The sequence below is a fragment of the Scyliorhinus torazame genome, chromosome 5 (assembly GCF_047496885.1).
Source record: "Scyliorhinus torazame isolate Kashiwa2021f chromosome 5, sScyTor2.1, whole genome shotgun sequence".
NCBI lineage: Eukaryota > Metazoa > Chordata > Chondrichthyes > Carcharhiniformes > Scyliorhinidae > Scyliorhinus > Scyliorhinus torazame.
The window spans coordinates 108,712,843-108,735,381 of NC_092711.1; the positions used below are offsets into that span (position 1 = coordinate 108,712,843).

The 22,539-nt window shown below is 48.5% G+C and overlaps 1 protein-coding gene and 1 long non-coding RNA gene across 2 annotated transcripts in view; both read right to left on the reverse strand.

Annotated features, from left to right (window-relative positions):
• The window catches only part of LOC140417849 (uncharacterized), a 94,870-nt gene that overhangs the window by 10,280 nt on the left and 62,051 nt on the right, over nucleotides 1-22,539 (reverse strand). Inside the window, 1 exon segment of the mRNA XM_072501294.1 lies at nucleotides 1,809-1,922. Coding sequence (XP_072357395.1) covers nucleotides 1,809-1,922 — 114 coding nt within the window.
• LOC140419377 (uncharacterized) lies at nucleotides 9,072-11,527 on the reverse strand. Its single transcript, XR_011945743.1, has 2 exons — nucleotides 11,225-11,527; nucleotides 9,072-9,520 (listed from the first exon to the last, which is right to left on the reverse strand). It is a non-coding gene; the product is annotated as an uncharacterized lncRNA (long non-coding RNA).

Below are 22,539 nucleotides of genomic sequence, written 5' to 3' on the forward strand. Positions count from 1 at the left end.
CCAGAGGAAACCCACGCACACACGGGGAGAACGTGCAGACTCTGCACAGACAGTGACCCAAGCCGGGAATCGAACCTTGGACCCTGGAGCTATGAAGCAATTGTGCTAACCACTTTGCTACCATGCTGCCCATATTCGCTGGAGTTCAGACGAATGAGGGGGGTTCTCACAGAAACCTATAAAAAGTGGGCGGCACAGTGGCTAGCACAGCTACATCCTGTCGCCGAGGACCCGGGTTCGATCACAGCTCCGGGTCACTGTCTGTGTGGAGTTTGCACATTCTCCCTGTGTTTGTGTGGGTCTCAACCCCATAAATCCAAAGATGTGCAGGGTCGGTAGATTGGCCACTCTAAATAGGCCCCTTAATTGCAAAAAAAGAATTGGGCACTCCAAATTAATGTTGAAAAAAAAACAGGGCGAGACAGAGTAGATTCAGGAAGGATGTTCCCGATAGTGCGTGTGTCCAGAAATAAGGATCACAATCTGAGGATACTGGGTAGACCATTTAGGACGGCGATGAGGAGAAATTTCTTCACCCAGAGAGTGGTGAGCCGATGGAATTCATCGCCACAGGAACTAATAAAGGCCAAAACATTGCATGTTTTCAAGAAGTAGTTAGATACAGCACTGAGGGTGAAGGGGATCAAAGGATATGGGGGAAAGCGGGATTAGGCTATTGAGCCTAATAAGCTCTGACCAATGGATGGTGGTGCAGGCTCGAAGGGCCAAATAGCCCCCTGCTCCTATTTTCTACGTTGCTCCGTATCTATGCATGTAAATGGTCCAGGAGGTATGAGGAAGAATGTTTTTACACAGCCAGTGGCAATGACCGTAAACCTGCTGCCGATGATGGAGTTTGGAAATAGACACAATAAATGATTTTTTTTTTTTTTAAATTGGGGAGAAACCTTTGAGAAATAAAGCTGTGAGGATACAGAGACAGAGCAGGAGAATGACTCTGACTGGATTGCTCCAGATAATAATAATATTTATTAGTGTCACAAGTAGGCTTACATTAACACTGCAATGAAATTACTGTGAAAATCCCAGGTCGTCACACACCGGGGCCTGTTCGGGTGCACTGAGCGAGAATTCAGAATGTCCAATTCACCTAACACCCACGTCTTTCGGGACTTGTGGGAGGAAACCGCAGCACCTGGAGGAAACCCACGCAGACACGGGGGGAACGTGCAGACTCCGCACAGACAGTGACCCAAGCCGGGAATCAAACCCGGGTCCCTGCCGCTGGGAAGCAACAGTGCTAACCACCGTGCCGATTAGAGAGCTAGCATGGACTCAATGGACTGAATGCCCTTCTCTGCCCATAATTTAAAATATATATATTTTATAATAAATTTAGAGTACCCAATTCATTATTTCCAATTAAGGGACAATTTAGCGTGGTCAATCCACCTACCCTGCACATCTTTTATCTTTGGGTTGCGGGGGCGAAACCCACACAAACACGGGGAGAATGTGAAACCTCCACATGGACAGTGACCCAGAGCCGGGGTCGAACCTGGGACCCCGGCTCTGTGAGGCAGCAGTGCTGCTCACTGCGTCACCGTGCTGCCAGCTGACACTGACATTTTTGTCTAATCTCGCCTTGTATTTTAACCCCGGAGGGTTCAGATATCACTCAGGTAAATCTGTGCTACACTCCATTCTATCCTTCCTCAGGTTTGTTGCCCAGAACTGAACACAGTTCTCCAGGTTTGGCTGAACGAGGGTTTGTGAATCTCGGGGCTTTTCCAGTCACACTGAGACCAGAAATCATCCCTCACAGACAGAACAGACAAACCATTTACCTTCCACACCCAGATGCTGCTGAAATTCAGCTTCTAATGAACCGAGTGACTCACAGATTGCAATGTGGCATTTGGTTTGCGTTTCCCTTCTGTTAAATGTCCTCTGCCAGTATCCTGTAAATTTACAGAAACCTCATTGTCAGTTTAGGATAGAAATTCACAACATTCTCACTTGCCAAATTTGATTAAATGTATTCCTGGAGGTTCGATCACATGACCTGCCCCCATCCTCCAGCCATTAATCGGTCAACACATCCATCCTTGTGACACACTGCCTTCCTCGGCCAATTGGGAAGCAAAAGGACTCATTACCTTACAGGACAGTGTTTGACTAGGGCAGCACAGTGGCACAGTGGTTAGCACTCCTGTCTCACGGCGCTGAGGTCACAGGTTCGATCCGGGCTCTGGGTCACTGTCCATGTGGAGTTTGCACATTGTTTGCGTGGGTTTCACCCCCACAACCCAAAGATGTGCAGATTAGGTGGATTGGACAGGCTAAATTGCCCGTTATTTGGAAAAAATTAATTGAGCACTCGAAATTTATTTTTAAAAAGGACAGTGATTGACCGTCAGCCAAACAACCTTCATCCCATTTTCAATATTTTTATATCCGCTGAACAGAAATGTTCAAAAATATTTTTTACTGCCCTAATGATTTTCCAGAGACCCAAAATTAATATTTTTACTGTCCTAATCATGTTCCAGTGTCACAAAAATATTTTGTACTGTCCCAATGATTTTCCAGACACCCAGACATGAATCTCACCAAGGCAGAAGGTAAAATTTGAATTTGTTGAAAGTTTACTTTAAAAAAAATAAATTTAATGTACCCAATTCATTCTTTCCAATTAAGGGGCAATTTAGCATGGCCAATCTCTCTACCCTACACATCTTTTGGGTTGTGGTGGCGAAACCCACGCAAACACAGCGTGAATGTGGAAACTCCACACGGACAGTGACCCAGAGCCGGGATCGAACCTGGGTCGTCGGCGCCGTGAGGCTGCAGGGCTACCACTGCGCCACCGTGCTGCCCTCATTGAAAGTTTACTGATGACCATGAAACCATTGTCAATTGTTGCAAAGAACCAACTGGTTCACTCATGTCCTTCAGTGAAGGAAATCTTCTTATCTTACCTGGTCTGGCCTACAGGTGATTCCAGATCCACAGTCAGCTGGTTGACCCTTAAAATGCCCTGAGATGCCCTCAGTTCAAGGGCAATTAGTGATGGGCAGTGAATGCTGGCCCAGCCAGTGACACCCACATCCCGTGAATGAATAGAAAAGAAAATCTGCCATCCTTACCTGGTCTGGCCGACACGATTCCAAACCACAGCAATATGGTTGATTCTTTAAATGTTTTCCAAGATGGCCGAGCAAGCCACTCGTTTTAAGGAACATTAGGGATGGGCAATAAATGTTGGCCCAGCCAGTGACTCCCACAAATGATTAAAATAAAATCCCGGAGAATCCAGTCAGTCAATCTGGAAGAGTTGGCATCCGGTGCAGACATGCAGCGCAAAATAATAATAATCCCTTATTGTCACAAGGAGGCTTCAATGAAGTTCCTGTCAAAAGGCCCTAGTCGCCACTTTCCGGCGCCTGTTCGGGGAGCCTGGAATGGGAATTGAACCCGCGCTGCTGGTCTTGTTCTTCATTACAAGCCAGCTGTCTTAAGCCCACTGTGCTAAACCAGCCCCTACCCTGCGGCACCTTGTCCTCTGTAAAGATGGCGGCCGGTATTCCGGGCCTGTCACCGCTCAGCTCTCTGTTTGGTGCTGTTTAAGACGGGACCGTTAACATTTTCCTCGGGAGTTGAAGCCTCCACGGGGTATTTATGAAGCCTCCCAGCTCACTCCGCAGCTTCTATCGCTCCCCGGCCACCCACCGGCTCCAATTCTGAAAGTTTGTATCATCAATAAGACATTGGGACTCAAAGACTAATCCAGTTTGATGGACAAGTTGTCTCCATTCTGAACAATGGAGAACAAGCTCCTCCCACTCGTTGAAACATCGCCCTGACAAAGACAACAAACGCGCATGCGCCCTCATGCATATCCAATAAAGATGGCGGCCGTTAACCCGAGCCGAAGATGAGGAGCTGCAGCTCCGCTCGGTACAAATATGGTGCCGTAAACCTTTCCGAGGTTTGCGATTTCAACAGCTTTACACAACATTTCCGCCCACCCCCGCGATCTCTCGCTCCCTCCATATTGTTAAACGCCTCTCACCAATTTCTGATCAGAAAAAAACGTTCTTCTGCATCGCCATTACCCACACTGCGCATGCTTAAATCACAACGGGCCCGCCCCTCATTCACTCTGATTGGTTGGAGGACGAGCTGCTCCCGGTCGGTCCTTCAGCCCCGCCCCTCCGCTTCGTATTGGTCCGGATCTGCCGTCAATCACCCGGGCATTCTGACGGCTACAGTTGGTGAGATCGGACACAGGCTCAGGCTGACTCGCTGATTGTTCAATAATCATAGAGGTACAATCATATAATTTACAGTGCAGAAGGAGGCCATTCGGCCCATCGAGTCTGCACCAGCTCTTGGAAAGTGCACCCTACTTAAGCCCACACCTCCACCCTGTCCTTATAACCCAGCAACCCCCATCTAACATAAGGGCAATTTAGCATGGCCAATCCACCGAACCTGCGCATCTTTGGACTGTGGGAGGAAACCGGAGCATCCGGAGGAAACCCACGCAGACACGGGGAGAACGGGCAGACTCCGCACAGGCAGTGACACTTTTGTTGGGACTTGCTGATTTTGGTCTTTTAATTTGACTGGACCACATGCTTGGAGAAAGCAAGAGAGGAAAGAAGGTTCAATAGAAACTAGAATGGTCTGTTGTGAATTTCTACCCTATTCTTAGAGTGATCAGTTTTGTAACCTTCTTTTTCAGGCATTGGAATGGGAGGATTGGCAGCTGGGCAACTCGAACCAAATATAACATCAAGATCTGACAGTCACTCAATTCATTAGGATGTAAATATCACAAACTGTCAATGTGCTTGTCTGTTCTGACTGTGGGAAGAGATTTCAAACATCAGTGTGACTGGAAAAGCCCCGAGACACACACACACCTGAGTGAGTGTGTTCCAGTGAACTGACTGTGGAAAGAGCTTTAACCAGTTACACAGCCTGAAAAATCACATTGTTTCCTCTTGTGGGAAAGTCTAGGACCAAAGGGCATAATCTCAGAGTAAGGGATCTCAAATTTAGGACAGAGATGAGGAGACATTTCTTCTCTCAGAGGGTAGTGAATCTGTGGAATTCTTTAACTGGCTCTGGAGTTTAACAAAATAAGGCAAAGGTGAAGGCGGCATAACCCGGATGGGCCGCTTGGTGGCGCAGTGGCTCTTTCACTGAGGGGCCTTGAGTTCAGACACATCCCAAACAGGACTGGTGAGAAATATCTGTCTGGGAAAGGGGAGAAAACTGTGTAATCGGGAAAATGGAGCGGTGCCGATGGGCCTGAGAGAAAGGAGTTCAGCAAAGTCTTTATTTCTTCATTTTTCATTCAATATTTATTAAAAAGTCAGAGAAAATATTACACAAAAGTTAATTTTGAAGTTAACAAAAGGGAACATAACGATTGAGGGTCACAGTGAGAACAGAACACATGCCCTCTGAGCTGCCAAATGTATGTACAACTGTAACAGACACAAGAAAGAGAGAACAGGAGCTCAACATAAAGGGAAGGCAACTGTTGTAAATAAGGTACGAGATAAGTTCTTTACTTAGACATGAGATTGAGTGAAATTACTAGCTACAATTACATTACAGCCAAAATTATCTTGTACATTTTAAACTGAAAACAGAAATACTGTCCCAGATTGTCTCAGTTGCAGATGCAGAATAATAAACTGAGAGGATTTTACTGTTAGAGTCACCAAGAGGAGATATTGTATTTGTGTCACACACAGATCATAATAAACAGCTGAGGAAAATCTACAGCGTCCGAATGTCAACCGATCACTTGATCTGTAAAAGAGAGAGAGAATGATGAAGCAGATGTTTATGATCAGGGACATTGATGTTAGAGTTTTTAATCAATCAAACATTTAGAGATTTTTGAAACGGCTTCTGTCAGTTTGAAGTGTGAGTGGATTGAATCTTCTCACCTTCACCAGAGTGACTGCAGCGCTGTAGGAAATGCTCAGGATGAACAGGGTGATGAATGTGGAAGCGGTTGTCCAGATGTTGCCGTTATCATCCTCATTGTCTTCAGTCCAGATGCGCTCTGTGGTATCTACGGGGATAGAGCAAATAAATATAATTAGATTGTTTATTAATCCAGGATATATTTTTAATATTCTCGCTTCATTTTCTCCCGCTGCTAATTCATTCTTTAATATATTTCCATTGCATATCTATTGTTGAGTTCATGACACTCAGAAATCGATCTCCTTAACTTTTTTCTTCCAATTAAGTGAGCATGGCCAATCCACCTACCCTGCACATCTTTGGGTTGTGGGGTGAGACCCACAGGTCACGAGGAAACTCCACTGGGACAGAGACCCAGGATCGGGATGAACCCCAGGTCCATGGTGGCGTGAGGCATCAGTGCTAACCATTATGCCACTGTGCCGCCATTGCCTGATGTTTGTGTTTGTTCCTTAGCTTTTGTGTCTGTGTCGATGCGAAATTCGTGTTTTGCTTTAGTTTTTTGTGTGTCCCGATGTCTTTGTAAGTGTCATTGTGTGTGTTCCTGTGTCAGTTAGTATTGATCTGTGTATTTGTGTGTCAGCGTCTGTATGCAAACTTTGTTTATCTTCTGTCAATCTGTATGTATGAGTGTTTATTGTGTGTGTTTGTTTGTTGAAGTCTATGTTTATATATTAATGCCTGTGTCAATATAAGTTTATACTTCCCTGCCCAGTAATAAAAGTGTTAATGTGTCTTTATACGTTCAACATGCATGTCAGTGTCTTAATGTTTGTGTCTGGATAAGTGCATTTGTGTGTGCGTGTGTTTGTTGATGCGTGTATTTCATCATGGAATCATCATCATATAATCCCTACTGTGCCAAACGAGGCTATTCGGCCCATTAAGTCTGCACCAACCCTCCGAAAGAGCACTCCAACTGGACGCATGCCCCTGCCCTATCTCCAGAACCTCGTAACCCCACCTAACGTTGTGGGCACTAAGGGGTAATATAGCATGACCAATCCAGCTAACCTGCGCATCTTTAGAATGTGGGAGGTAACTGGAGCACGCGGTGGAAACAGGAATAGACGAGGCAGAACGTGGAAACTCCACACCGACAAACCCCCAAGGCTGGAATTGAACCTGGGGTTATGGCGCTGTGAGGCAGCAGTGCTATTTATGCGTTGATGATTGTTTATAACTATCTATTGATGTGTATTGATGCCTCTATGTGCACTAACGTGTATTTGTGCTAGCATGTGTATGAGTATGTTAATATGTGTCCACGTGTGCCCAAAAGTGTGTTAGTGTGGATTATTGTCTCTGTTTGAATGGAAATCTTTCTGTCATCGTGAAATTCTGCGAATGTATATGTTATTGGTTACATTTGTGTTTCATATTCTTCAGTCAATCTGCTTGTCTCGTTTCATATGTTTGTGTATCTGTGTGGACATGTGGTTGTATGTGTCTGTTTGTTTACATTTGTGCAGCCGCTCGTGTGTGGATTTGTGTATGTGCACGTGTGTCTGTGTGTGTCTAAACGTGTGCTTTTTTTGTGTTTATGTGCATGTCTGTGAATTTTTGCACACGTTTGCGTGTGTTTTTGTGTCAAAATATGTGTGGTTTGTTGTGCCTGGATGTATGTTTATGCACGTGTTTCTATGTGTGTCTAGGCGTGTGTTTGTGTCTATGTGTGAGCGTGTGTACGTTTGTGGGTCTCTGTGCATGTGTGTGTGGAGTCTGTGTCTTTATCTGTCTGTGTGTTTGTATCAGCTGCCTGTAGCGTTGCCATTTGTGGGTATTATTGATACCGATGTAGAATATGTTGAACTTTCTGCTTATAAAAGTGTTTACTGTGAGTTGCACGCTGCCATCAGGTGACCGAATGCAAAAATACAAGGAGGTGCCTCAGGAGAGAACAGTGAAAACCCAGAGAGAATTCAATCACCAGTCTGGATTTAGATTATGGGGAATCAGTTTTAGCAGACGGATAAGAGGAACAAGGGTGCTGAAGGAATTCTGTTGCATAAATAGATATTTTAAGAACATCTTGATCATGATGGTCTTTTAAACCCTTCAGCCAATAAGCTACATGACGTCTTGTAATGTCAATAACTGAGTTCTTAGTCTAGAGAACCGTTTCCTTTCAAACTCCCTGCTTGGGGACTGGGAGGATATTGAGTTAATAATCTCCCTCTCTCTGGTCAGCTCAGCAAATTGCCTTTGGGTTCTCCCTGCTAGAGGTGGAAAGACAGATAATTCACTCATCACCTTCCTCTCTTTTGGTCGAGAAAGTGGAGGTAAAATGAGTTAGTATTGCCCCTTTGCTGGGGAAGTGTGGGTAAAGTGGATTAAATAATGCCGCTCCAATCATTGTTGGAAACGGGTGTACAGTGGATTAACTCAGCCCCCACCTTCTCTTTGTTGGGGAAGTGGGAGTACAGTGTGTTACCTAAAGCCCCCACCTTCTCTTTGTTGGGGAAGTGGGGGAACGGTGGATTAACTAATGCCCCTCCCCTCTCTTCGTTGGGGAAGTGGGTGACAGTAGGTTAACTAATACCCCTCCCCCTCGCTCTTTATTGGGGAAGTGGGGGTACAGGGATTAACTAATGCCCCTCCCCTCTCTTCGTTGGGGAAGTGGGCGACAGTGAGTTAACTAATTCCCCTCCCCTCTCTCTGTTGGGGAAGTGGGGTACAGTGGAGTAACAATTTCCCTTTCCCCTCTCTTTGATGGGGGATTGTTGGTCCATGTTTCTGTGTGACCCTCAATTCAGTTCCCACTGGGGGTGATGCAGCAACTTGTATCTGACATCATCTTTAAACGGATGGATAATGGGAGAAGCAGGAACACCGAGATTTAAATGTGATGGGTTTGTTTGTCTGAAATGGGAAATTGACAGATTTCTTCTCAGCGGGAGGAAAGTCAATATTTTGTTGAATCCTGGAATTAATGAGTTTTACTCTGTCTCTAACCCAGGGTGTATCTGAGCTGGGAGCACTGGTTGTATCAGACTTGGGGCCGAGACCTGTAGAAATCCGGGTCTCATTGAACAGATCTAATATCAGCAAAGTGGAAGCTCCATTAATTAAGCGGCTGTGCAATTAAATCACAATTAGAGGAAAAAACCTTTATTATTTTTATTTTAGTTCGAAATGCAATAGATAGATTCTCATTGACATGAATTAACGGTGTCCATCAGAGCGAGGGAAATGTTCACAAAACTGGGTTTACCGCTGGATTTATCAACCGTTCTGTTGATGATCTTCAAGGGGATGGCTTCATGTCCCACCACACAGGAGTAAGAAGCGCCGCTGGCCCACTCCTCCGCTGCAATGGATAACAGGCTGTACATGAAGAAGGAGCTATTGCCGTTCTCCGCCATCACCTCGGTGTTCTTGTAGTTCCCGGGATTCACCGGCTTGTCATTGACGGTCCACTTGACGAAGATCTCTCGGGGGGAGAAACCTCTCACTAAGCAGCTGAGGGAGACGAATTTCTGAGCGGAGACGTCTTCAGCCGAGGGCAGGAGGACAGAGACGGACGGTTCCCGCGGACTGGAATCTGCAGAAAATGTACAATAAATGTCAGTAAAATGGGGAATTCCGGAGACATTGGAACCGCGGGTTAGATGTGAGAGAAATGTGTTTTTTTGTTGGATTTTAAAGGTTTCCATTTTCCACTTTGGGATCTGTCCGGTTTCCCAGCTCGGAGCTGAGGTGGACACAATCCTTTACCCTGAGAATTTACGGATGTTGGATATGACAGTTTCAGAAAGTGTACAGCAGGGAAACAGGCCATTCGGCCCAACTGCTCTGTGATGGTGTATAAACTTCACTCCAGGCTCATCCCACCTTACCCCAAGAGGATTGGGAAACTGCCAATGTAACACCCTTATTGAAAAGGGAGGGAATCAAAAACAGGTAACTATAGGTAACCTTAATAGCTGAGCATTTAAGCATACAGAGTGTAATCAAGCTGGGTCTACACGGCTTCGTGAAGGGTAAATCATGCCTGACAAATTTATTGCAATTCTTTGAGGTGATAACGAGAAGGCGAGAGAGAGGGGGACCAGTAGATGTGATATACATGAATTTCAAAACTGTGTTTAATAAGCGAATGTACTATTGCCATGGCTGCAGATACAAAAATAGAAAGGCAAGTGGTGAGGATGACAGAATATCCACAGAGGGACAGAGACAGCTTAACTTACTGAGTAAAAACTTGGCAGATGGAACATAATGTAGGAAAATGTGAGGTTAGACACTTCGGTCGGAGGAAGAACATAACGGAATATTATTTAGATGGAGAAAGACTGTAGAAAGCTAAAGTAACGGGGGAATTGGGGGTCCTCGTGCAGAAACCACACAAAGCAAGTTCTGCAGGTAATATGGAGATAAATTGAATGTTGAGATTTATTTCAAAGGGGATAGAATGTAAACATGGGGAAGTCTAGCGAAAACTATACAAGGCATTAGTTAGACTGCACCTGATATACTTTGAATCGTTTTGTTGCCCTTATCTAAGGAAGACAGATTGGTTTTGAAGGCAGTGTAGAGAAGGATCACGAGGTTGATCGCGAGTATGGAGGGATTTTCTTATGGGGAGAGGGTAAGTAGGTTGGGCTGTACTTATTGGAGTTTAGAGGAATAAAGGAGGCCTAATTGAGACATGAAAGATTCTCAGGGAGCTTCTTAGGATAGATGCTGAGGGGTTGTTTTCCCCTGTGGGAGCGTCTGGGAGCAGCGTGCAGGATCACAAAGTGAGGGTTCGCCCATTTCAGACAGAGATGAGGTGTAACTTCCTCTCTCAGAGAGTAGTGAAGCTGTGGAATTATTTAACCCGGTGGCTGTAGATTCTGGGTTGCTCAGTATGTTCAAGGTTGAGAGAGACATATTTTAAATCAGTAAAGCCGGCAAGGGATATGGGGATAAGGCGGGAAAGAGGAGTTGAAGAGTATCACATCAGATCAGTCATGGCCTCACTGCAGGCTGGACCGGTGTTGATGGGCCCAATGGCCTACGTCTGCTCCTAAGTCTTGTGGTCTATGGTCTCGCTCCATCTAAACCCAATATCACTGTTTTTAATTAATTGTTCATTCATCTGAATATCAATTTCCCCCTTAAACTCTAAACGCCCAGAGTATTTAGTTAGTGGAATTACCAATCAGAATGGACCATAAATACACTGAATGCTAAATACTGACCGCTGCACTGACACTAGAAATAGACACAATGACTCACTTATTGCTTCAGTCTCACCGCTCACCTATTTTTTTGTGGATTGAAATTCTTAAAGGAGTTGGCAGGTCCTGGTGGCTCGCCACACAGTCAAACACAGCCCCACTCAGCCAGGCTTGTGTGGAGATGTTTAATTTGCTGACCACACTCTCAGTATCTGCCCCAGGCTGCTCGGCAATCTCTGATTTCAGCGGCTTTACGCTTCACTCCAGGACACATTGACCCCATAAGGAGCATTCGAAATGACGCAGGTTAAGGTTACAGTCGCCTCCAGTAAGACCTGTTCTATTGGTGGCGGCAGTATTGTTACTGAGGCAACAGTGCAACCGGAAGGATCTGTGAATGAAAACATGAAAATTAACCCAAGTTTCATCTTCAGAATCAGGACAACAGTATTCAGCCTTCAATCACTCAATGGGAATAAATCAACTTCGAAATACCAACCTCTGAAGCCCGCCTTTAATATTCGATATACAATAGAAAACCAGCGTGTTCTGTGAAAACTATTATAGAATCATAGAGTCACTCACATGCAGAAGAGGACCATTCGGCCCATCGAGACTGCACCGACCCTCCGAAAGAGCACTCTACATAAAATAATTCCCCCACCCTATCCCTGTCACCTCACAACCCCACCTAATCTTTGGACATTCAGCGACAATTTAGCATCAGCAATTCACCTAACCTGCTCATATTTCCTCTGTGGGAGGAAATCGGAGCACCTAGAGGAAACCCGTGCAGAGACAGGGTGAAGGTGTAAACTTCACACAGTCACACAAGGTCAATATTGAGCCCGGTCCCAGGCATTGTGAGGCCTCAGTGCTAACTACTATTGTGAAAGTCGTTTAGCCCCGGTATCATTTTAAGGAATCAGTATTGCAGCATTCCCAATGCGATACATAATTCCTGATCTCTGGAATACAGTCATGAACGCTAATTTATAAATAGGTTGGATGAACCTTTCAACACTTTCCCCCGGAGCTGTATCAATAAAGGTTTCAAGACACCCATTGCTTCTCAAATATAATCAGTTGTTTCGGAATAAAGCTGATATCAAGGCCACCTCACTCACTAAATGATTTCAAAGTAGAGGGAAACATTCTTTGCTGTTCTGATAAAATCCTGAATGGCGAGCAATCCTCATGCAGCTCTTACATCAGAATGAAACACAAACCACATGGCAGTAAATTAGAAGTTATTCTCTGCTTTGTACTAACTCCAGTAAATTCCTGATTTGGATTAACATCAGAGTGCAGGATGATTCATTGTTTCCTCTGTTTGCGTCTCTTACCAGACGCGGTGATGGTTTGACTTTGGGTGACGTCTTGATGAGTGACCTGGCAGGTATAGACCGCTTTGCTGAACCATTCCCCAGCGGAGACTGTCAGCCGACTGCTCGCCGAGAAGTTCCCGTTCACTTCACAGGGGGGCGAGGTGGCAAATCCTGAACCCATGGCTTGTCCATTCTTCAGCCACTTCACGTTAATTGAGTTTGGACAGAAATTGTAGATTGAACAGACGATGGTTGCAAATTTCTGTCTTGAGATTTCTTCATTGGAACTCACGGTGAGGAGAACATTTGGAGGGATGTCATTTCCACCAGCTTCAAAAACACAAGTTAACATTTCTTACAGAAGATCTTGTAACAAATAAAATGACTTATTATGTTTAACTCTTTATCTGCAGTCAATATTTTTCGCCAGGAATCAGAACTATGCAGTGCACCATAAATGTATCATAAATAACCAAAGTTGTAAATAAAGGAATCACATATTTTCTATTTCTCACAGGTTCCACAACACTTACATTCCATTCCAATGCTCTTGTCTGAGCCGCTGTGTCGAACCTCACAGCTGATTTTGCTGCATCCCCCCTCTGACTCGGTGATGGTTAGCTGGCTGCTCAGGGTGTAGGTTCCCTTCTTGTTTCTCACTGACGGGTATTTCTTAACTCCAGTGGTGATCAGCTGCCCATCTTTCTTCCAGGTCAGGCTGGAGATTTCTGGGGAGTAGTCCATCGCTAAACAGCCGAAGGTCACGGAGTTGTCGGTGTTGTGTTGCTGACAGGAGGAGACCAGGCTGTAGAGAGTGGGCGGAGACGGTGTTGCTGGGAGAGAATGGTCCAGTCAACAAGTTAGACTGTGGGATTGTATTTATTCAGTAACCAAACCTTTCAAAATTCGACTAGAACTATGAGTTTATTCTAACATTTTCCTATTAAATGCAACATCCACATTTCAGCGTTTATTTGATCTATCATTTGAGAATCATCACCTGTTTGCCCCCTCATTATAAACTCACATCTCCTGGCAGAAAATAACATTTGGATACCATCTGAATGGTGTAATTTGCAAAGAGAGGAGCAGTGGGGTTTTCCCCATTTTTACAGCCACCATGTAATACAAAATGGAAATGTCCCATAGTTCCTGAGTCTCCCTCTTTTTGAGAGCTGACTGGTGGTGATTTAACCTGAGGGTCACCACACCTCAGGCGAGGGGCAAGATTGAGAATGGGGGTCTTTATGAATAACCTCAGCCGGTGCAGCAATTGAACCCACGCTGTTGGGATCGCTCTTCATCACAAACCAGCCGTCCAGCTAACTGAGCTGTGTACGTCACAATCCAGCTAACTGAGCTGTGTACGTCCCAATCCTGCTCACTGAGCTGTGCACGTGACAATCCAGCAAACTGAGCTGTGTACGTGACATCCAGCTAAGTGAGCTGTGCACGTCACAATCCAACTAACTGAGTTTAATACGTCACAATCCAGTGAACTGGAACTGTGTACGTCACAATCCAACTAACTGAGCAGTGTGCGTCACAATCCAGCGAACTGAGCTGTGCACGTCACAATCCAGCGAACTGAGCTGTGCACGTCACAATCCAGCGAACTGAGCTGTGTACGTCACAATCCAGCTAACTGAGCTGTGTACGTCACAATCCAGCTCACTGAGCTGTGTACGTCACAATCCAGCTAGCTGAGCTGTGCACGTCACAATCCAGCTCACTGAGCTGTGTACGTCACAATCCAGCTAACTGAGCAGTGTACGTCACAATCCAGCGAACTGAGCTGTGTATTTCACAGTCAACAACATTTTGTGATAAATAAATTGTCTCTTCATTTATATCATTGCAGTTTTGGAATTTGCCTTTATTCAAACTGACTGATGCCTCCTCCTCTCTCCATCTCACTACCCCCAATCCCCAAAACACTCCACTTCGGAATGCACACTTATGTAATTACAACAAAACTCTAAATTTGAGTAGTTGCAACAATCTCTAATTTTAGGATCTTGCACATTAACAGCGGGAGGCGGCCATTCTGCCGTCGAGTCTCCTCCCCCATTCAATAAGATCCTGGCTGTGCTGATTGTGGTGTTAACTCCACATTCCGCCTGTCACTGAGACCGGACTGTCTGCAATCCCTCCGCACCCCGCCCCGCGCACCCTGTGCGTTCCCCATCTCTCTGCGATTCGCGCTGGATCTCGGCACCGTTCGCCTGCCCCCTTCGCTTTCTTTCACATCTCGTTGTGTTTTGTCCACTGCTCGTCTCTTTCTTCAGTTCTTTGAATGTTTCCCGTTTCCTGGCACTTTCCATGGGTTGTTTGAACTTCTCGCCAGTATTTTGGCTTTGCCCTGATTCTTATCGCTGATCGCCCACTCCATGGACTTTATTCCGGATAGCTGCAATTCTCTCAGCTCTCTGCGCCTTCAACTGGCTCTGTGTACTACCCCCGGCTCTGTGTACCTTTCCTATGCTTTCTACCAGCTCTCTGCCCTTTTCTGCGGCTCCCTGTGCTCTCCCCAGCATCTCTGCCCTTTCCCCCACATTCCCCTCCCCATTCCTGCCCTGTTCCCCGCATCCTTGTTCTTTCCCTGGCCCTGGAAGTTACTCCCGGCTCCGGCGCTTTCTCCCGGCTCTCTGAACTATCCTCCAGCTCGCCCCAATCCCGGGCCACACAATACATTCGGGCGCCAGTCGTGTTCATGTCTTGCTCCAGTTCTCTCTCATTGCAGACATTCCGACGCTGATTTAGGGACCGTGCATGAGAGAATGAGTGAGTAACGGAGTGAGGGGAGGAGAGTGAGTGCAGGTCATTGAATTGGATGACTGAGGATACAAGAGTATGGATGAGTGGGAGAGAAAGGTTGAATGACTGAGTGAGGGTGAATGGGTGAGGGTGTGTCACTGAGGGTGAATGACTCAGGGTGGGTGAGGGAAAGTGAGTGAGAACAAAGAACAAAGAACTGTACAGCACAGGAACAGGCCCTTCGGCCCTCCAAGCCCGTGCCGACCATGCTGCCCGACTAAACTACAATCTTCTACACTTCCTGGGTCCGTATCTCTCTATTCCCATCCTATTCATGTATTTGTCAAGATGCCCCTTAAATGTCACTATCGCCCCTGCTTCCACCACCTCCTCTGGTAGCGAGTTCCAGGCACCCACTACCCTTTTTCATGTCAGACTATAAGAGTTATCATGTTTTTAGAATTCTGTGACTTCTGTGAAATCCTAAAGCAGCAACCATGTTCTCTCGATGTTCTTTACTAATACTGTTGGTCTTGATGCCCGGTGAGTCTATGTTCAAATGGTCACTGTCTGTTCCCAGCATTCACTCCCAGGTATTTAATAGATTCTGTAATTTGTTGCAGGAACCAATGGCAAAGATGAAGTGTCCCAGGATTCCTCTGAATTAAGGGTTCTGGAAGGACAGTCCATAACACTGGACTGCAGCTACTCGACAACTGGTGCTCCAACTCTGTTCTGGTACATCCAGTCTCCCGGGGAAGCTCCGAAATATTTATTCAAGATATATAGCTCAGGAGCTACGTCTCAAGATTTGCCAACCAGGTTCTCGGCTGTTTTGAACAAAGAAAACAAAACGGTTCCTTTAAATATCGCCGCGGCGCTTCTCTCCGACACCGCAGTGCATTTCTGTGCCATGGAGCTGACACTGCTGCAGAGATATAGTGGAGCCCGTACAAAAACCAGTTCCAGTTATTGTCAGCAGAGGGCGCGCTCGCACTGAAAACATAATCTATAACTGAGCCTGTGAGGATCATTATTAAGATGTGAGAACAATCTCTTCCTCAAAGCCAGCAAAACTAAAGAACTGGTAATTGACTTCAGGAAGCAATGTACTGTACACACCCCTGTCAGCGTCAACGGGGCCGAGGCAGAGATGGTTAGCAGTTTCAAATTCCTAGGGGTGCACATCTCCAAAAATCTGTCCTGGTCCACCCACGTCGACGCTACCACCAAGAAAGCACAACAGCGCCTATACTTCCTCAGGAAACTAAGGAAATTCGGCATGTCCACATTGACTCTTACCAACTTTTACAGATGCACCATAGAAAGCATCTTATCTGGCTGCATCACAGCCTGGTATGGCAACTGCTCGGCCCAGGACCGCAAGAAACTTCAGAGAGTCGTGAACACCGCCCAGTCCATCACACAAACCTGCCTCCCATCCATTGACTCCATCTACACCTCCCGCTGCCTGGGGAAAGTGTGCAGCATAATCAAAGATCCCTCCCACCCAGCTTACTCACTCTTCCAACTTCTTCCATCGGGCAGGAGATACAGAAGTCTGAGAACACGCACGAACAGTCTCAAAAACAGCTTCTTCCCCACTGTCACCAGACTCCTAAATGACCCTCTTATGGACTGACCTCATTAACACTACACCCCTGTATGCTTCATCCGATGCCAGTGCTTATGTAGTTACATTGTATACCTTGTGTTGCCCTATTATGTATTTTCTTTTATTCCCTTTTCTTCTCATGTACTTAATGATCTGTTGAGCTGACTTCCAGTTGCGGCGATGACCAGCTAAGCCGCACGTTTCGGCACCTCCCATTTCAACGGACTTTTGGGCTCTTATCGGGAGCCCCAACGGAAATTTTTTACGGCCAAACCCAGTGTGAGGCGACAAAGGAAGGAGTCCCCCTGGGTGTGGATGGAAAGAAGCGATAGTAGTGGCCAGATTGCGGAGGATCCTCTGGAGCAGTGGCAGAGAAGAGAAGGGAGAAGCAAGATGGCGGCTGAGGGAGCCCAGATGGTATGGGGCCCGGAACAGCAGAAGTTCCTCCGACGATGTGTGGAGGAGCTCAAGAAGGAGGTGCTGGCGCCGATGTTGCTGGCGATTGAGGGATTGAAGGAGACGCAAAAGACCCAGGCGATGGAGCTCTGTGGAGTGAAGGCAAAGGCAGCCGAGAACAAAGACCAGATACAGGGCTTGGTGGTGAAGACAGAGACGCACGAGGCACTACATAAGAGGTGCATAGAAAGGCTGGAAGCCCTGGAAAATAGCTCGAGGAGGAAGAATCTAATGATTTTGGGTCTTCCCGAAGGGACAGAGGGAACTGATGTTGGGGCGTATGTGAGTACGATGCTCCATACTTTAATGGGAGCTGAGGCCCCTACGGGCCCCCTGGAAGTGGAGGGAGCATACCAGGTCCTCGTGAGAAGACCAAAGGCAGGGGAAATACCGCGAGCAATAGTGGTGAGGTTCCACCGCTACAAGGACAGTGAGATGGTCCTGAGATGGGCTAAGAAGACACGGAGTAGCAGGTGTGAGAACGCGGTGATCCGCGTGTATCAAGATTGGAGTGCGGAGGTGGCGAGAAGGAGGGCGAGTTTCAATCGGGCCAAGGCGGTGCTCCACAGGAAGAAAGTAAAATTTGGAATGCTGCAGCCGGCAAGACTGTGGGTTACACACCAGGGCAAACACCACTACTTCGAGACGGCAGAGGAGGCGTGGACATTTATTCAAGAAGACAAGTTGGACTAGATTTGAGGAATTGATGTTTGGAAAGAAGTAGCAAGGAGGTGGCAAAAAAATGCAAAGGGGGGCGAGGAGGAGGGTTTATCTGGAAAAATGTTAGACGGGAGAATTTTTCTGCCCCCCTCCCCCCCCCCGAGGGGGGGCACACGAAGACATGGGGGCGCCGGTGGGGAAGGGGACAGGGAGGGGAGAGGGAGCTGCACCACTAGGGGCGGGGCCGAGAGGGAAGCGCGTTTTTTTTCCCCGCGCTATGGAAATTGCGGCGGGAAAAGTGGGCGCAGGAAGGAAGGGGGCCTCACACGCAGGGAGGCCAAGGGTAAACGGGGGAAGCCGAGGTCAGCCAGAGTTTGCTGACTCCAGGAAGCAATATGTGGGGAGCAATCAAGCTCGAAGGGAATTTAGCGGGGGGGGGGGGGGGGGGGGGATTAACCGGTTTGCTGCTGCTGAGGGTAAGGGGGAGCTAATACGGGATGGGATGGTCGGGACGGGAGGGCGCCGTCTGGGGGACAAACGGGTGCGTGGGACCCGGGTGAGGAGCTGGTTTAAAAAAGGGGATGGCTAGTCGACGATGGGGAGAGTGGGGGTAAAGGGGCCCCCAACCCGGTTGATCACGTGGAACGTGAGAGGGCTGAATGGGCCAATTAAGAGGGCAAGGGTATTTGCACACCTAAAGAGGCTGAAGGCGGATGTGGTTATGCTTCAAGAGACGCACCTGAAATTGGCGGATCAGGTCATATTAAGGAAAGGATGGGTGGGACAGGTATTCCACTCAGGCTTAGATACAAAAAATAGAGGGGTGGCAATACTGGTGGGGAAACGGGTATCGTTTGAGGCTAAGACCATAGTGGTGGACAGTGGGGGCAGGTACGTGATGGTGAGTGGCAGATTGCAAGGTGAGGCGGTGGTGCTGGTGAACGTATATGCCCCGAACTGGGATGACGCGAGTTTTATGAAGTGTATGTTGGGGCGCATCCCGGACCTAGAGATGGGAAATTTGGTAATGGGGGGGGGGGGGACGGGGGGACTTCAACACGGTGCTGGACCCAGGGCTGGACCGGTCCAGATCTAGGACCGGGAGGAGGCCGGCAGCGGCCAAGGTGCTTAAGGGGTTTATGGAGCAGATGGGAGGAGTAGATCCCTGGAGATTTGCTAGACCGAGGAGTAAAGAGTTTTCCTTCTTCTCCTACATCCATAAAGTATACTCCCGGATAGACTTTTTTGTCCGAGGAAGGGTGCTGATCCCGAAAGTGGTAGGAACGGAATATTCGGCTATAGCCATTGTGATAGTATGCATTAGGGGTCATGTGGGACTGTGAAGCCGTGATATCATTGGCTGACAGATCCCGGGTCCTGGTTGGCTGTTGATCTCTAGTTCCGCCCTGAAGGCGGAGTATAAGAACCAGGAGTTCTCCCCGCAGCTCCAGTCTGTTGCTGAACTGCGGGGAACAAGTCACGCTTAATAAAGCCTCATCGACTTCATCTCTATTCGTCTCTCGTAAGTCTTTGTGCGCTACAATTTATTAAGCGTGATTAAAGGACTATGGAGCTCCGGATCGCCCCGGAATGCCTGCGGATCAGCCCCCACGCAGTGAACTCAGCAGCAGTTTTTAAACACTGGCAAGCTTGTTTCGAAGGCTACCTCCGAACGGCCCCCGGCCGGATCACAGAAGACCAGAAACTGCAGGTCCTGCATTCGAGGGTAAGCCCGGAAATTTACCCTCTCATAGAAGACGCAGAGGATTTCCAGACGGCGTTTGCAGCACTAAAGAGCATCTACGTTCGCCCAGTGAACCAGGTCTACGCACGCCACCAACTCGCAACGAGACGGCAAAGTCCCGGAAAATCGCTAGACGAATTCTACGCCGCGCTGCTAATTTTGCACGGGCCTGCAGCTGCCCGCCCATAAACACGGCTGAACACACGGACATGTTAATTCGCAATGCGTTTGTGGCAGGTATGAACTCTCACCAAATCCGCCAAAGACTGTTAGAAAAAGAGTCGCTAGGACTCTCAGAGGCACGGGCCCTTGCAGCTTCCCTAGATGTGGCCGCGCAAAACGCCCGCGCGTACGGCCCCGACCGCGCGGCAGCCCCTTGGGCTCTGTGGACCCCCGTCGCGACAAACCCCCCCCCTCACAGGCTTGCGCGGTTCAGACGCCAGGTCATCCCGGGGGGGCCCGCTGCTATTTCTGCGGGCAGGCGAAACACCCCCGGCAGCGCTGCCCGGCCCGCGCAGCAACTTGCAAGAGCTGCGGGAAAAAGGGCCATTTCGCGGCTGTGTGCCGGTCCCGGGGGGTCGCCGCTGTCCCCGGAGAAGAAAAAGAGTCCAGCGCATCCCAAACGCTCCCCAACCCCCCCCCCCCCCCCACAGCGCCCCATGTGCGACCCGCAGGCGCCGCCATTTTGGGTCCCGGCCACCACGAGGGGAGGAGGGGCGCCACCATCATGTGACCCCCCAACCATGTGCGATGCATGGGGGTGGCCATTTTGTCCACCCCGCCGCCATCTTGGGACCCCTCAGCCATGTGCGATGCATGGGGGCGGCCATTTTGTCCACCCCCGCCGCCATCTTGGACGACAACAAAGGACCCCAGCATCGACGGCTCCACGGGGTTCAAAGAAGACGCTGAGACACTGCGACCACATCTGGCCTCGGTGACGCTGGACCAAGCATGGCCCCGGACGCTCCAGACGACGACAACAACGGTGCTGATCAACGGACACGAGACACCATGCCTGATCGAGTCCGGGAGCACCGAAAGTTTCATCCACCCCGACACGGTAAGACGCTGTTTCTTGACCATCCGCCCAAGTATGCAAAAGATTTCCCTAGCTGCAGGATCCCACTCCGTACAGATCAAAGGGTTCTGCATAGTGACCCTAACGGTGCAAGGGAGGGAGTTTAAAAACTACAGGCTCTACGTCCTTCCCCAACTCTGCGCGCCCACATTACTGGGATTAAACTTCCAGTGCAACCTGCAGAGCCTAACATTCCAATTCGGCGGCCCAATACCCCCACTCACTATCTGCGGCCTCGCAACCCTCAAAGTTGAACCCCTATCCTTGTTTGCAAACCTCACCCCGGATTGCAAACCCGTCGCCACTAGGAGCAGACGGTACAGCGCCCAGGACCGGACATTTATTCAGTCCGAGGTCCAGCGGTTGCTGAAGGAAGGCATAATCCAGGCCAGCAACAGTCCCTGGAGAGCACAGGTGGTAGTAGTAAAGACAGGGAGAAGCAAAGGATGGTCATAGACTATAGCCAGACCATCAACAGGTACACACAGCTAGATGCGTACCCTCTCCCCCGCATATCCGACATGGTCAATCGGATTGCCCAATATAAGGTCTTCTCCACCGTGGACCTCAAGTCCGCCTACCACCTGCTCCCCATCCGCCCAAGTGACTGCAAGTACACAGCCTTCAAGGCAGACGGGCGACTATACCACTTCCGAAGGGTCCCATTTGGCGTCACAAATGGGGTCTCGGTCTTCCAACGGGAGATGGACCGAATGGTTGATCAACACGGGTTGCAGGCCACGTTCCCGTATCTTGACAACGTAACCATCTGCGGCCATGATCAGCAGGACCACAACGCCAACCTCCAAAAATTCCTCCAGACCGCTAAAGCCTTGAACCTCACATACAACGAGGACAAGTGCGTGTTTAGCACAAACCGGCTAGCCATCTTGGGGTATGTAGTGCGCAATGGGATAATAGGCCCCGACCCCGAACGCATGCGCCCCCTCATGGAATTCCCCCTCCCCCACTGCTCCAAAGCCCTGAAACGCTGCCTGGGGTTCTTTTCATATTACGCCCAGTGGGTCCCCCAGTACGCAGACAAGGCCCGCCCCCTAATACAGACCACTACCTTCCCCTTGTCGACAGAGGCTCGCCAGGCCTTCAGCCGCATCAAAGCGGATATCGTAAAGGCCACTATGCGCGCCATCGACGAGTCCCTCCCCTTCCAGGTCGAGAGCGACGCCTCCGACGTAGCTCTGGCAGCCACCCTTACCAAGCGGGCAGACCCGTGGCCTTTTTCTCCCGAACCCTCCACGCCTCAGAAATCCGCCACTCCTCAGTCGAAAAGGAAGCCCAAGCCATAGTGGAAGCTGTGCGACATTGGAGGCATTACCTGGCCGGCAGGAGATTCACTCTCCTCACTGACCAACGGTCGGTAGCTTTCATGTTCGATAATGCACAGCGGGGCAAAATTAAAAATGACAAGATCTTAAGGTGGAGGATCGAGCTCTTCACCTTCAACTACGAGATCTTGTACCGTCCCGGAAAGCTGAACGAGCCGTCCGATGCCCTATCCCGCGGCACATGTGCCAACGCACAAATAGACCATCTCCAAACCCTCCACGAGGACCTCTGCCACCCGGGGGTCACTCGGTTCTACCATTTTATAAAGTCCCGCAACCTCCCTTACTCCATGGAGGAGGTCCGTACAGTCACCAGGAACTGCCACATCTGCGCAGAGGGCAAACCGCACTTTTTCAGGCCGGATAGAGCGCACCTGATCAAGGCTTCCCGCCCCTTTGAACTCCTCAGTC